The 12721-nt window shown below is 30.6% G+C and overlaps 3 protein-coding genes across 4 annotated transcripts; 2 read left to right on the plus strand and 1 right to left on the minus strand.

Annotated features, from left to right (window-relative positions):
- Nucleotides 1-294: 294 nt before the first annotated feature.
- LOC114254869 lies at nucleotides 295-2774 on the plus strand. The gene is made up of 3 exons (XM_036288064.1): nucleotides 295-2004; nucleotides 2115-2366; nucleotides 2488-2774. Exons 1-3 carry the CDS (start codon nucleotides 1928-1930, stop codon nucleotides 2669-2671), a joined length of 513 nt encoding a protein of 170 aa, XP_036143957.1. The 5' UTR covers nucleotides 295-1927; the 3' UTR covers nucleotides 2672-2774.
- A 107-nt stretch (nucleotides 2775-2881) lies between these two features.
- Nucleotides 2882-3615, minus strand: LOC114254868. The gene is made up of 2 exons (XM_028192262.2): nucleotides 3515-3615; nucleotides 2882-3412 (listed from the first exon to the last, which is right to left on the minus strand). The coding sequence occupies exons 1-2, from the start codon at nucleotides 3583-3585 to the stop codon at nucleotides 3004-3006; spliced, it is 480 nt and encodes a 159-aa protein (XP_028048063.1). The 5' UTR covers nucleotides 3586-3615; the 3' UTR covers nucleotides 2882-3003.
- On the plus strand, nucleotides 3587-9915 carry LOC105835507 (alpha-tocopherol transfer protein-like). Of its 2 annotated transcripts, XM_012678858.3 has the most exons (7): nucleotides 3587-5177; nucleotides 6654-6886; nucleotides 8039-8198; nucleotides 8327-8507; nucleotides 9075-9260; nucleotides 9365-9470; nucleotides 9691-9914. In XM_012678858.3, the coding sequence occupies exons 2-7, from the start codon at nucleotides 6748-6750 to the stop codon at nucleotides 9852-9854; spliced, it is 936 nt and encodes a 311-aa protein (XP_012534312.1). In that variant the 5' UTR covers nucleotides 3587-5177; nucleotides 6654-6747; the 3' UTR covers nucleotides 9855-9914. The 2 variants fall into 2 exon arrangements, with proteins under 2 accessions (XP_012534312.1, XP_036143944.1); XM_036288051.1 differs by lacking the exon at nucleotides 3587-5177 and having other exon boundaries at nucleotides 6719-6886; nucleotides 9691-9915.
- The last annotated feature ends 2806 nt before the right edge of the window (nucleotides 9916-12721 follow it).

A 12721-nucleotide genomic window follows, 5' to 3' on the forward strand; every position in this document is an offset into this window, starting at 1 on the left:
TCACCGATTCTCTCTAGGTCGTCACAGCCGGCGAATCACGAATATCCTGCGAGCGTCGTCCGCGACGCCGCCGGTCGCTGGTCGTGGTGTCCATCCGATGTGTAAACGCACAAAAGAGGAGAATGGATGTCGCGATTACCGTCGCGTAGGGGGAAGAGCTGAGCTGACAATGTAGACGCGGAGATGCGTACGGGGGTAAGAAGACGCGAGGGCGGTTTCGTAATCGTGAATGGCGTGGGAGTTCATAAAGGTGTCGTTCGCATTCTGTGTGGTCGCGTTTAAGGGCAGCGACAATAGAGCTGGCCAATAAATTAGAACGCCACACGATGAGGAGAGAAGAGACGCACTCTCGATGCACACAGAGAGAAACGGCGTGACGAGCACGGTGAGTCGCGGCGGTGAGTGAAAAGCTACTCGTTTTTCTACTGGGCCTGTGACGGGCTAAAGAGCAGCCTGCGGTCGCTGATGAATGGAGCGACAAGTGACCGCGATATTATACGTGAGACGGTCGTCTGTTGGATCAAGGAGAGGATCTCGACGCGCGACATCGGGACGTTCTCGGGATGAAAGGACGACAATAATTCATGGCCACTTGTGAAAAACGCGTAAAATCGAGATATTTTTTCGCACGCTTGGACACAAGTGTGAAATCGAGTATGTATGGAGGAGTCGGTAGCATCTCGATTAAGAAGAAATCTTGCACCACAAAAGCTGATGCAAATAAAATGTTGGCGTTGAGACATGATAGATTAATTCTGGGTTGGACAGAATAATCTTAAAATTACTTATCTTAATTCTCTCAGTTGTTATTTCTCCTAATTGATTTTTTAAGTTTAAATATAGAAATACCTGGTCATTGCTAACCAACTTTTATAATCACAAGTTACAATTACAAGTCGCTTAGATTAGTGTATTATCAAAGTAACTGTCAAAAATGTGCAAATAAATGAAATGCTATGAGGAGGAGTTAATTATAATAGAAGACAAACAATGAAATAAAAAGTACCTCTTTGCAAATAGGAAAATTATTTTCTGCCCGGTACAATTTGTTTTTCGTTAATAATATACTAATTGTCGCAAACCGCAGAGGGATAAATAAATCAGCACATTCGCCGCGGGTGGTAACGCGCACGTTCATTCAGGGTGGTCCGCCGATTGTGACGATCGGAAATGCAACCAAGACTGCTTGATCCGTGAATGAAAGATAGAGGGGAAAAGCCGTAATATCATCATTATATTACGTCACACAGATGCGCGGATCAGAGGATCTCGAGACCACCGTTTTTATATTGTGGTTACCGCGCCATTGTGCGTCCTGATGGCCACAAAGGACCTTAGAAGGACCCCCGCGGAGGGAAAGTCTACAGCATAGCGGGGTTGTTGATTGGCTGCTTCCCCTGTCAACAGTTATGGTAATCCGTACACACTTCCGTACATATCTTCCCTTTCCGATCACCTGTCAGTTTTTTTGCGCCAAGACATTCCTATCGAAATTGAAAAATATGTTACATAAATAGATTAATTTATTTAATTTTTTCTTTATTACGCTTTATAAAGATAACAGTTATTTTATAAAATAGAAATATGATTTTTATTGAAATCTTAATTAACGCGTGCTTCTGGATACGCGTTTGTAGATGAGATATAATTTATAAAATGAATATCGTGTCAAGTTAGAAATTGTTTAATGGTTTAGCTCTCTCTGAACGTTGTTACAATCTAGACTATCTAGAGTAATAAAAAATATATCGAATTCACTCTCAAATTGGCATAAAACATCATTATTGCTAAGAGTAAATATGTCTTGGTTATCCGATTTATGTCTTTTATAAAAAGAATTTTTGTAAAAATTTAACAGTAATTGTGCATTGATGTCAAGTGACCGCAAACGAAAAACCGTTTATGCGAAGAAAAATGTTGGCAAATCATGGAACCACTAATAATTTTGACAGTGCTAAATTGCATTTTCATGTTCAGCTCTACAGTCACAACCTGCGCATTGTGGTGATTATCACAAATCGTTTTATTTTTTTCTTGCAGTTTATGTGACTTGTGTAAATAATTATGTCATTTTGTATGTAATATGTGCTACTCATAATTTTATTGTACATCAGGTGGCAATATCATGGTCAACGTTGTTGCCCCAGGAATAACACTCAACAAAAATTTTCAAAGAAATTGAAAAATTATACTTTACAAACTACCAAGAAACCAGGTAAATTAGATTTTGACAGCCATGCTAATATTGTTAGCAAGTCTGATGCAAATGTGAGTCGCGAATACAAAAATAAAAGATGCCAGAAAAGAAAAAGGTCTAAGAAAGATCTGAAATATCAAAACAGAAGCGGAGAAAACATATCATTCCCGTAAACTGCATTTTATTTCATTGCTTTCCATATTCTATTATTCTCCTTATTTTCGTGCTGCAAATCACATTTATTTTCTATATTATTATAAATTATTATCATATGTAAATGTGCATTTCAGAAATGAATTAAAAGCAAAAAAGTTCAACGAAAAAGATAAAACATCGGAAGCTTCTCAAACGATAAATAATACGAAATCAACAATCGTAATGGAACTTTCAACAGTCCAAAAAATCATGCAGATTGTCGACAATAATCCCCATATTAATACAACGCAAGCTTCTTTTAAAGAAATTGTTATTTAGAATGATAAAGCGGATGATGATGTCGAGCAGAATTTCGAGGCTAACGGAGCGCTTTATAAATTATTATGACAAACAAATTAACAATGTAAATTATGTAGACATTGTAAATTCTAAAGTAAAAATAGAGAAAAGAAATTTTATAAGTATAAGTTAAAATTGTATGAGGCTTTATCTTATTTATTTAGGTTTATTTTAAAATTTTAGAAATATATATTTTTCTGATTCTATCAACTATTAGAAAAATCGCTCAACGCGTTTATTGTTATTTGATATATTTATTTGGTTTATTTATTTTATATTTATTTTTAATTCTTGACATTACGAATTTTATTTCAAGATCTTTTACAAACACAATATTTACTTTTATCTATTTTTAAGTCTATATTAGTCCCATTCTTCTTGTTCAGAGAATCATTCGATTTGTTATGACTATGTAAATGTTTTATTTGTTCGCAGCATATTTGTGACGCTTCCCGGTTCTTGCATTGGCGTATGTTTTGACGTTCTCCTGATTGAACGCACATTTTCTTTCTGTGACACAATCGACGTTCTTGATTTTCATGATTACGTTCATAACAAGGAGAATCCTTAAATCTTCGTCGTGCATGAATTGAACCGGTTCTCACGCAATTCGAAAAATCGTGCAAATATGCTCTTCGGTGTTTCCGTAATATCGGTTTTTTACGCACGCAACATTCGCTTGAATCCTGTTTTCTAAGATTCTTCGAGCATCTTGGAAAACTGTAGAAAAATTAATAACTTAATCCGAAGGAACACACAAAACAAGCGTTCGGTACACTTTTATTGCTCGGTTTGTAACCCACAATTATTACAAGCTCGTACCATACCGAAAAGAGGATGCACCAGATGCATGTTATGCAAGCGCTGTTGCATATAGTTATAAAGTCCACCATCTCGCAAGAAGCTTCGCATTTTGCAATTTACAATGACGTTTAAATCTTCACCTTTCAGCGAAATTATATAATCTAAATTTAATTTTTCGAGATATAATAATAAAGTTTGCAATTATATATTAACAGTAACAACATCGCTGTCACAACGTGACACATGAAGTACAAAACGCTCAACGGTCATTCTTCCAACTGTCAACTGCAAGACTGCACGTCGTCAGATAAATGGAACCTAACAAACTTTTGTTAGTTTTATATGTCACACGTCATGAAAAATATGGTTATATTCCTCACATGCAATCGTTGATTTACAAATAAATCCAGGATATTCTGGTTTCGAGATTATTGCAGTTGCGATATTGTCTCTAATAAGTTGTGCTTCAAGTATGAGTTTAATTTGCCTGTTTTTGCTTATTTTTTGAACTTTAAACTTATAATTTGTCAAATTTCTAATATTTAGAAAGCTGCAGTTGAAAGTATAGTACTTCAGAATAAAAAAAAAATAAATTATATCAACGAGCGCGCGCACGCGCTTTTATCCTAATTGCACAACCAATTGTTGATTTTGGTGTGTATTTGCTATGGTAATATCATATTATCGTTACGCTTCACGTATAGATATTTTCACAACCGGATGCACAGCGCATTCATTACCTCAAATGCAACTCTATTAGAAAGTTTAGAAATACGACACAAATAAACAATTGTATTATACATATACAACATATACTGACAACTAATGATTTTGCTTCATCTTGCGAATCTTACCAGCTATAAAAATAGGAAGTTATAATAATTGCTTAAACAATTCAAAATTTTCATTCTTCCTCAATAATTTACTTGTATAATTTAGACTCTCTATTGGTTCTCAATCTTTGTTCTGCTAAATTAATAAAATTTGTTATTTAATTAGGTATATGGACAGATGATCAAAACTGAGAGACAAGGCTAAGAAAAAATTAAATAATGTTTTTAAAGATTTTTTTTAAGATCTCTTATAAAAATGTAATACTGAACAATATTAAATTGACCAGTTTGACATATAATTTTATTAAATAAATGATTTCTGTATATTAAATTACACATGTTATAAAAATCTTTAAATAAAATAAAAGTAGGTAAATTTTGTGTACATATTATCAAGTAAAGTAAGAATTTCCTTTAGATCGCTTATTATTCTTATCAGTATTTCTATTTTTTTAAATTTATGCCTTTATATGAAATTAATGATCATAAGCGATAGTAAATTTTGTCAAACTGATCACGTTTACGATATTATATTACGAAAATGGCGGGACCGATAGGTTTGTGTTTTCTATTTAAATGTCACGCACGTGTTAGATGTCATGAGATTGCAGTGTGAATATTCTTTTTATGTGGTATATACACGTATAATGCTCGAATGGTGGGGAACTTCGCGCGGGCACTACTAACGGGAAGAAGAAAGGAATCATGTTGCTTCGAGCAGATAGAAATCCTAAGCGACAGGAATCGTGGAAGGTACCTCACTCGTCAAGCTGAGTTCCGCAGTGTAACGTGCATGATTTTAACGTCAAACCTGTGTGATATTTCGTCATTAGATTGCAAAAGACCAAGTAAGTCGTTAAACCTAAAATTAATTTTTGAAATTTGCTTCCTTTCAACCCATGACATTCAAACACACATTTTAAATTGCAATAACAAATATGTAGAATTTGCAAGATCGCTTTTTTATTCACGAATTCTTTGACATAATTAAAATCCTTTTTTAGGAAAAAGTTTCATGTTTTTTATATGTTATTACTTTATAGTCTGCTATGTTACACATCCATACATTTTTTAAACTAATAGAACACCATGGATGTATTATTAAAAAAAAATTTAGAAGAGTTTTTATAAAATTGGTTTTAAAGAGATAGAAAAAGAAAAAATCTAACCATGCTAGAATATCTTGATTAATGCGCTTTTCCTAATAAAAATTATTAAAACATTGATAAATTATTCAAATTTTATAAAATTGCTTTAAAAGTAAAATTATAAAAATGTATATAATTTCAAAAAATTAAAAAAAAATTTAATTTGTTTTAATCTTTAAACTAGAAATTATGTTTAAATCATAAATTTAGTTTAACGTTAATTTTATAAACATTATAACTACATTAAAATACATATCTTTTATAAATGTCACTTTTGCGATCACAATGAAGAACGGTTGTAAGCTAATCGGTATTCAACGAGCTGGTCAGCTTTCCAAAAAATGCATGTTCTAAATTTGGAAATGATTTGGAATGAGGTCTTGCTCGCGAGATCGAATTTGCGTCACGTACGCATCCTTCTTTACGTTTCTCTGACTCGTTTGTGTGTTTTATTTCCGATTACTTCCTCACCTTTGTTCCTTAAGCACATATTTTAAAGAGGTAAATATAATTTATGTTGAGATCCGGGCGGAAACGTCTTCGCAGTTGTAAATAAACTTCCATGATATACGATTGAAGGATACACGTAATTATAATACTTTATGGGTATATTTTATTAATACGTTTATGACTAATACAGTTATGTAAACTATTATAATGATACATAGAAATACATAGAAGTGTAAATGAGTAATATTAACATAATAAAGAAATCGTAAATAGAGTCTAAATTATACATTTTCTGTTGAAACATACGTCTCCCAAAGTCTACTTCTTTGAAGTTTACGCTATAAACGCAGTTCATCAAATGGTATTCGCAATTCGTAACCAAATATTTGTTCGTTAAAATGAGAAAATTAAACTGCGAAAACGTATGACCTAGTGTTATCTTTACTTGTCCTGATAGGAAAAGTGCGAAAGCAAACGAAAAATACAATTTTGCACCATTTGCAAACATATTGATGACAAAAGAAATTATTTTTATATACATTTATAAATACAAAACAGTATTATAGGAACTGCTATATTATCTAATAAAAGGCACTTTCTAGCTTATACTTACATTTTCAAACATTGTTTTGAATATAATCTGAAAACAGGGTGGTATCTTATTGATAATCTTCTTGTTAATCATTAATAAAATATATGTTAATCATTAATAAAATATAATTACAGTACCAACATACTATCGGAATTATTTTTCTCTTGCGCCAAATCTTGCAATCGTCGCTAGACAAGAATATCGATTCAGTGGTTGTCTCAGAAAATCATGACGTTGTTACCGCCAACGCCAGCGCAACAGAAACGTATAGATAAAGAACTTTCATCTGACCCGGAAATGAGAAAACAAGATATCAGAGCGCTTCGAGAATGGCTTTCAAAACAGCCGCACTTGCCGAATCATATAGGTTTGTTTGTAAATTGTTCTAATCACATTAAAGACAATAACATGCGATGTCGATGTTATACAAATATATTTTTAATTATACAATAATATGCAAAATATCTAAATTTTTAAAAATATCTAAACTAACAAGAAATCGAAATATTTTTCTCTCAGTTTTGAGCTCCGGATATGTTGCATAAAGATATATTATAGATAAAAAAAATAAGAAACGTTTTTCAAAAATGTTGTTATGTTTATAATAAACTAAAGCATATTTTTGAAAAATTTATAGATACATGTACGCTTAAAAACACAAGTATCAATTTTTCAAAAATATGCTTTAGTTTATTATTAAATATAAGAACATTAAAAAATATTCTTTAAAAAATTAAAAAGTACTTTTATAATTGCATTAAAATTTTATAACTAAATTAAAAACAAATTTACACGAGGTTTTATTTACATAATATTTATGTAATTATTTCTATCCGCTCATTATTTGGTTATAGTTTTTTTACCGTCAATTATTATTTAAAAAAATTGTTTAAAAATATAAAAAGGATTTAATTAGAACGTAGTTTCAGTAACAACTTCTTATTACTTTATGTAATCAATTCTGATGTCCATAAGATACACATAGTTAATCGTTTGCATCAAATGTGATTCAATGTGATGCATTTTAATATGAGAGTTTTTCCCATAAATGATTATTTATGCAAATCAGCAAAAAATATAAGTATATAAAATAATAAAACATTGAATTTACAGCATTTAAACTGCAGGCACAAATTCATGATGAATCTCGAAAAATATTATGAGCATTGTTTTCACCTTCAATCTTTATGCATTTTTAGTTATTTTAGTTTACATGGCTAAATCTACGCAGCTGCTTTTTATTTGTACATGAAACGTCATTTTCATCACCAGAGAGAGAGAAAGAGGGGGGAATTGTTTTTAAAAGTTCTAAATTATTGTCTTTCAACAAAGCCGCAAAAATACACAAAACAAAATACAGTCTTACCAAGATTGGGCAGTCACGTTACTTGTTATTCTAACTTTTTGATATCAAAATTTCGAATTAAATGAAAAATACATATATCTTTTAATCTAGTAAAGAATTTGAAAGTTTGTATAAAAGAATTTGATCTTTACATTTATTTCTTGCTCATTGCAGACGACGATAAATTGGGAAAATTTCTTTTCAATTGCAAGAACAGCATCGAGAGATGTAAATTAATTTTAGAAAGATACTACACCGTCCGGACAACCTTACCAGAATTTTTTGCCGTTCGTGACCCGCTATCTAAAGATATTCAAGACTCCTTCAATACAGCGTAAACAAATCTTAGACTTTTTTACCAAATAAACTGAAAAATAGTAAAGCTAATAGTTATGAGAAAAAATCGAAAAACCTCGATTAAACTATTACTTATTATGTTTTAATAAAAAATATTTTTGTTAGATACTTCTTCCCTCTGCCATCATTAACCGAGGAAGGATACCGCGCCACCATTTTCCGATTACGTGACACCGATATAGAGAAGTTCTCATTTCAAGCGATAACCAGACGTGCTCTAATGCTACTCGATATTCGTTTAGAGGAGGAAGTCTGCTTGTCCAATATCATGATCATAGATTTAGAGGTATGATATCGCGTTTTTATCTTTATACTTTTTACATTTCTTATTATATTTTATGTCTTATTACTCTTATATTTGAACTATAACTATTAATTCATTTTTCTGGGATAACATCTTAAAGATTCTTTGATATTATTTAGCTCTAGAATTTAAATTTTATAAGTGAATATAAAATATCTATTGCTTTAATACAATAATAATGTAATGCATTTTTCACGACTTTTTTCACAATAAACTTAGATGCTAGTATTCTCTTTAAGAAGAATATATAAAGAAAATTAAAGTTATAGGGAACATAAAAAATTGCACTTAGTTCAGTAAGGAAATACGTTGGTTGAATGTGCGTTTATCTAATAATTTTGTTGTTAATAAAATTGTGTGTAGCCTTATTAACAAAGTTTAGAAATAAAATTCAGATAATGATAAAATCACTAAAGAAAATCTTTTATTATTTTTATATATATATTTCCTTTAGCTTTTCAGAGACGTACTTATTCATAAATTGTTTATCACTGATAAAATCATTGCTGAAATTTTGTGTGCTTTAATTAAAAAGAATTTGTTTTTTAGGGACTTAGTATGGCACATTTTACAAAATTTATTCCAACACAATCTATAGTAAGGCGAGCAATGTTGGCGGTACAAGATAGTATGCCTGGAAGATTGGCTTCCATTTACTTTTTTAACGCACCGCCATTTGTTACTAATTTAATTAACATGTTTTGTCCATTTTTAAAAGAAAAATTGATTAAAAAGGTAAAGTCAAAATTAAATTGTTAAATAAACTAAGATTTACTATTAAATGAGATTTTAGACATAAATAAGAACTGCGCACAAATATATATTTCTTATTTTTGTAGTTTTATTTTTTTAACGGCGGCGGAGAAGAATTACATGCTTATATGAATAAGGATATACTTCCTAATGAATGGGGTGGTAAAGCAGGCAATTTACAAGAATTAAATGGTAATAACGTACAATTTTTATTTTATGTTTTAGCATTGATATTTTGTACACTTAGCGTTTTTCTAAATATTTAAAAATAAAACATGTATTAATTAAACTCTTGTGGTATGCATATATTACATGCTGTATACATTATGTATAATTGGATAGAATTATGAGAATAGTTTTGTTTATTTTATTTAACATTACTTGTCTCTCATTTACAATTGTATGTACATAGCTGCATGGCAAAGAAGAATTGAAAAGCATAGAGATTGGTTTCTACAGGATGAAAAACTGAGTCGTACGAAGGAAAATGCTCGTTTACCGGAATTTAAAGCATCCTGTCTCTTGACAGAATTCGAAGGAATTCAAGGTTCATTTCGAAAATTAAATATAGATTAATAATATTTTTATAATAAGATTTATATTTTTTCTTACACTAGTATAAATAAAAGTTTTTGATTTACAATTTCTTAACATAATTTTGATCAACTAATAAAATAAAGATGTAAAAATTGTTGCAATTAAATGTTTTTTTTATAATTAAACAGGTTTAAATGATATGGCTTTAAATTTTTAAAAATAAGATTTTTATATATTGTAGGTAGAGTTAAGTACATTTTTGGGAAAATAAGGGAATAAAAAAGATAATCTGTTATTTGAGAATATAAAAAAATTATTCAAGAATATCTTTATGTATTTAGAAGAAAAGTTTGTGAAATATTTAATAAATTATTTTAAAAAGGCATATTATTTTTGTTTATTATTTTATATTTTGTGTTAATTTTGAAAACTAATTTTAAATTTATTTATTATCCAATGAACGAAAAAGCTTTTATTATGGTTATTTCACCAGTCTCAAGATAGCGCCACTTCTACATTTATCAGACACATGTCTCTCTTTTAAAAAATATTTTAAAATATTTTAATATTAAAAATTTTTAAATTCTTTGATATTCTATCTATTCTTAAATCAAATTTATATTTATATCATTTAACATATCGTAAAAAGTATCTTTAATTACATGTTTTCTGTATTTTTATTCAAAAACATAATGTAATAATGAAATGAAAAATATTAAATTTTTTACAAATATTACTTGTTAGAAAATATATTAAAAAGACTAATTAAACAATAATAAATTTTCTAGGCAGTTTAAAGAAATAATTTTTATATGTAATCTCTTATATAGAAAAATTATTCTAGTTTTATAAAACGGAAAACAAAGAAATTATGTAATTACATAAAAATTGTATTATGGAGTAAACATTTAAAAAAGGTTGTACCATAATTTGCATGATATATAATTATCTAAATATAATTATTGATCTAATAATGGACATCTAATCATCTTGCACTTGGCGGTTAAATCAATTTATTTAAGATTATTAATTTTTTATGCATTGTAATAAAAATCATTAATTACATTTATGTTTTTTTATACTAGACACTACAGACACGCGTTTTGTGCGTGCTATTTAACTTTTTATTTTTTACTTTTTGAAAATAAATTACAACGATAATTGTATAGATAACCATCTATACAAATTTGACATAAGTTTAAAAGAAGCAAAACGCGATCTACTAATATTTATCATTAATCATTTATCTCTAAGCTATTTATGATCCTATTATACTATCCTTGTTTTATGATACTATTTCTGTCGCAATCCAAAGAGACAAAGTGAGAAAGTGTTTATATGTATTTTAATAAACGTTATAAATTTTTTAAAGAGTTCTTTCAACTAGTAAACCATTTAATTTCTGTCATTTGTTTAATCAATTATTAAAATCCTGATAGTTTTGTGAGAAATATTCAATTACTTTATTACTTGTAGACAAAGATGAAAGATACGTACAAACAAGATAAAAAAATAATACTGACGTTTGAAATATCACTTGATCATACCCAATGTCTTTTAATTAATCTTCTAGACTTATTTATACTTTTATCGACTTTGTGTCTAATAGCGACGCCTACTTTATGAAGAAAATATGAAAACGATAGTTTTATGTATCGTAAGAATATTTTCCGAGAGACGACTATTATTAATGTTTCTTCAGATAGTATCAGAAATGCAAATTTCAGATAGTAGAAAAAGAAATCGCCGTACAAATTGCAGGGTGAAATATCGTAGCAGTCTAAAACGATCTGAAGGTAACTTATGGCCGCAGCAATGTGCAACGTTATCTTCTTTTGTCCTCGCTTAACTAACTTAATAAGCTAATGATGCTGACGGCCTGATGCATCGAATAATGCCTCCGTTGAATCCACTTTGATTCGTGCCGAATACGACATTAGGAACGTTTGTTTGTTTCATCCGTAATTTACAGACACGTAAATTACATCTGACTACGTCTCTAACTTTTTACACTACACGCCATTTGAATAGACGTTTTCCTTGTTTTGTTCGTGTGTTTCATGCTTGTAATATAATGTTTAACCCCCAGTTCTGGGACATAGTGGGGGATGATTGAGGAATGCGAGATGCAGTACAGTATCGTTTCTGCGCTATTGCTGATTTTGTCGCGCTCGTGTTTAATCATAAGGCGCCTATTTCGTGTCTTTTCCTGCCTCTTTATCGCGGTGCATCGCGAAGTACAAAGTGCGCATTAAGGTGCGTTATCAGATACACAATTCTCAAGGCAATCTCTCAAGCGCGAAAGTTCTATTTACGCTTTCGGCCATTGTTGCGTCGTTACATCACAAGTGATACATCATTCATTGTTCGCAATGGGACAGATAGTGGCACGCAATAATAAATAATTATTCCGTGTACAGCCCAAGTTTTGATTCGTCTCGCACGTGCCCGGCATACCTGAAGAATCTCGAACAACGCAATAAAGGCTGCTCAAGTTGTCTCGCATATTAATAAAGCGCGCGTGTACACACACGCACACACGGGCGGATGTTTATTGTGTAAGGAAATTCCTTTCGCGAGATGAGATATACATGAGGTATCGAAGAGATTCTGATTTTACTTTGAGCATCAATACTGAAGAACGCGGTAGATAAACAAATCAATTATGCCGTATATCGAACGATGCAACGTGCTTTACCCGTGTTGCTTTTTTTTCCCTTTTTTTTTTCACTAATTATACGCATTAATAACGCGCGCATCGGATAACCAATGAAGCGCGTTACCTGGTCATAAATCGCTGCCGCAGATCGGAAAATTGTTTAGCTTGCACGCATAAAAATATCCACATGTTGTTTACATTGCGTTATATAAGAGTCCAAGTGCTCAATCGATACTATATATAATAT

Source organism: Monomorium pharaonis, chromosome 1 (genome assembly GCF_013373865.1).
Source record: "Monomorium pharaonis isolate MP-MQ-018 chromosome 1, ASM1337386v2, whole genome shotgun sequence".
NCBI classification, from domain to species: Eukaryota; Metazoa; Arthropoda; class Insecta; order Hymenoptera; family Formicidae; genus Monomorium; species Monomorium pharaonis.

Excerpts from the sequence above, each read along its gene's own strand:
- LOC114254868 (XM_028192262.2), bottom strand. The coding sequence starts at position 3,585 with ATGGTGGACTTTATAACTATATGCAACAGCGCTTGCATAACATGCATC. Across the intron at positions 3,413-3,514 it reads TGCATCCTCTTTTCGGTATG|TTTTCCAAGATGCTCGAAGA; the intron begins GTACGAGCTTGT and ends ATTTTTCTACAG.
- LOC114254869 (XM_036288064.1), top strand. The coding sequence starts at position 1,928 with ATGGAACCACTAATAATTTTGACAGTGCTAAATTGCATTTTCATGTTC. Across the intron at positions 2,005-2,114 it reads GTCACAACCTGCGCATTGTG|GTGGCAATATCATGGTCAAC; the intron begins GTGATTATCACA and ends ATTGTACATCAG. Across the intron at positions 2,367-2,487 it reads GGAGAAAACATATCATTCCC|AAATGAATTAAAAGCAAAAA; the intron begins GTAAACTGCATT and ends TGTGCATTTCAG.
- LOC105835507 (XM_012678858.3), top strand. The coding sequence starts at position 6,748 with ATGACGTTGTTACCGCCAACGCCAGCGCAACAGAAACGTATAGATAAA. Across the intron at positions 6,887-8,038 it reads GCACTTGCCGAATCATATAG|ACGACGATAAATTGGGAAAA; the intron begins GTTTGTTTGTAA and ends TGCTCATTGCAG. Across the intron at positions 8,199-8,326 it reads CAAGACTCCTTCAATACAGC|ATACTTCTTCCCTCTGCCAT; the intron begins GTAAACAAATCT and ends TATTTTTGTTAG.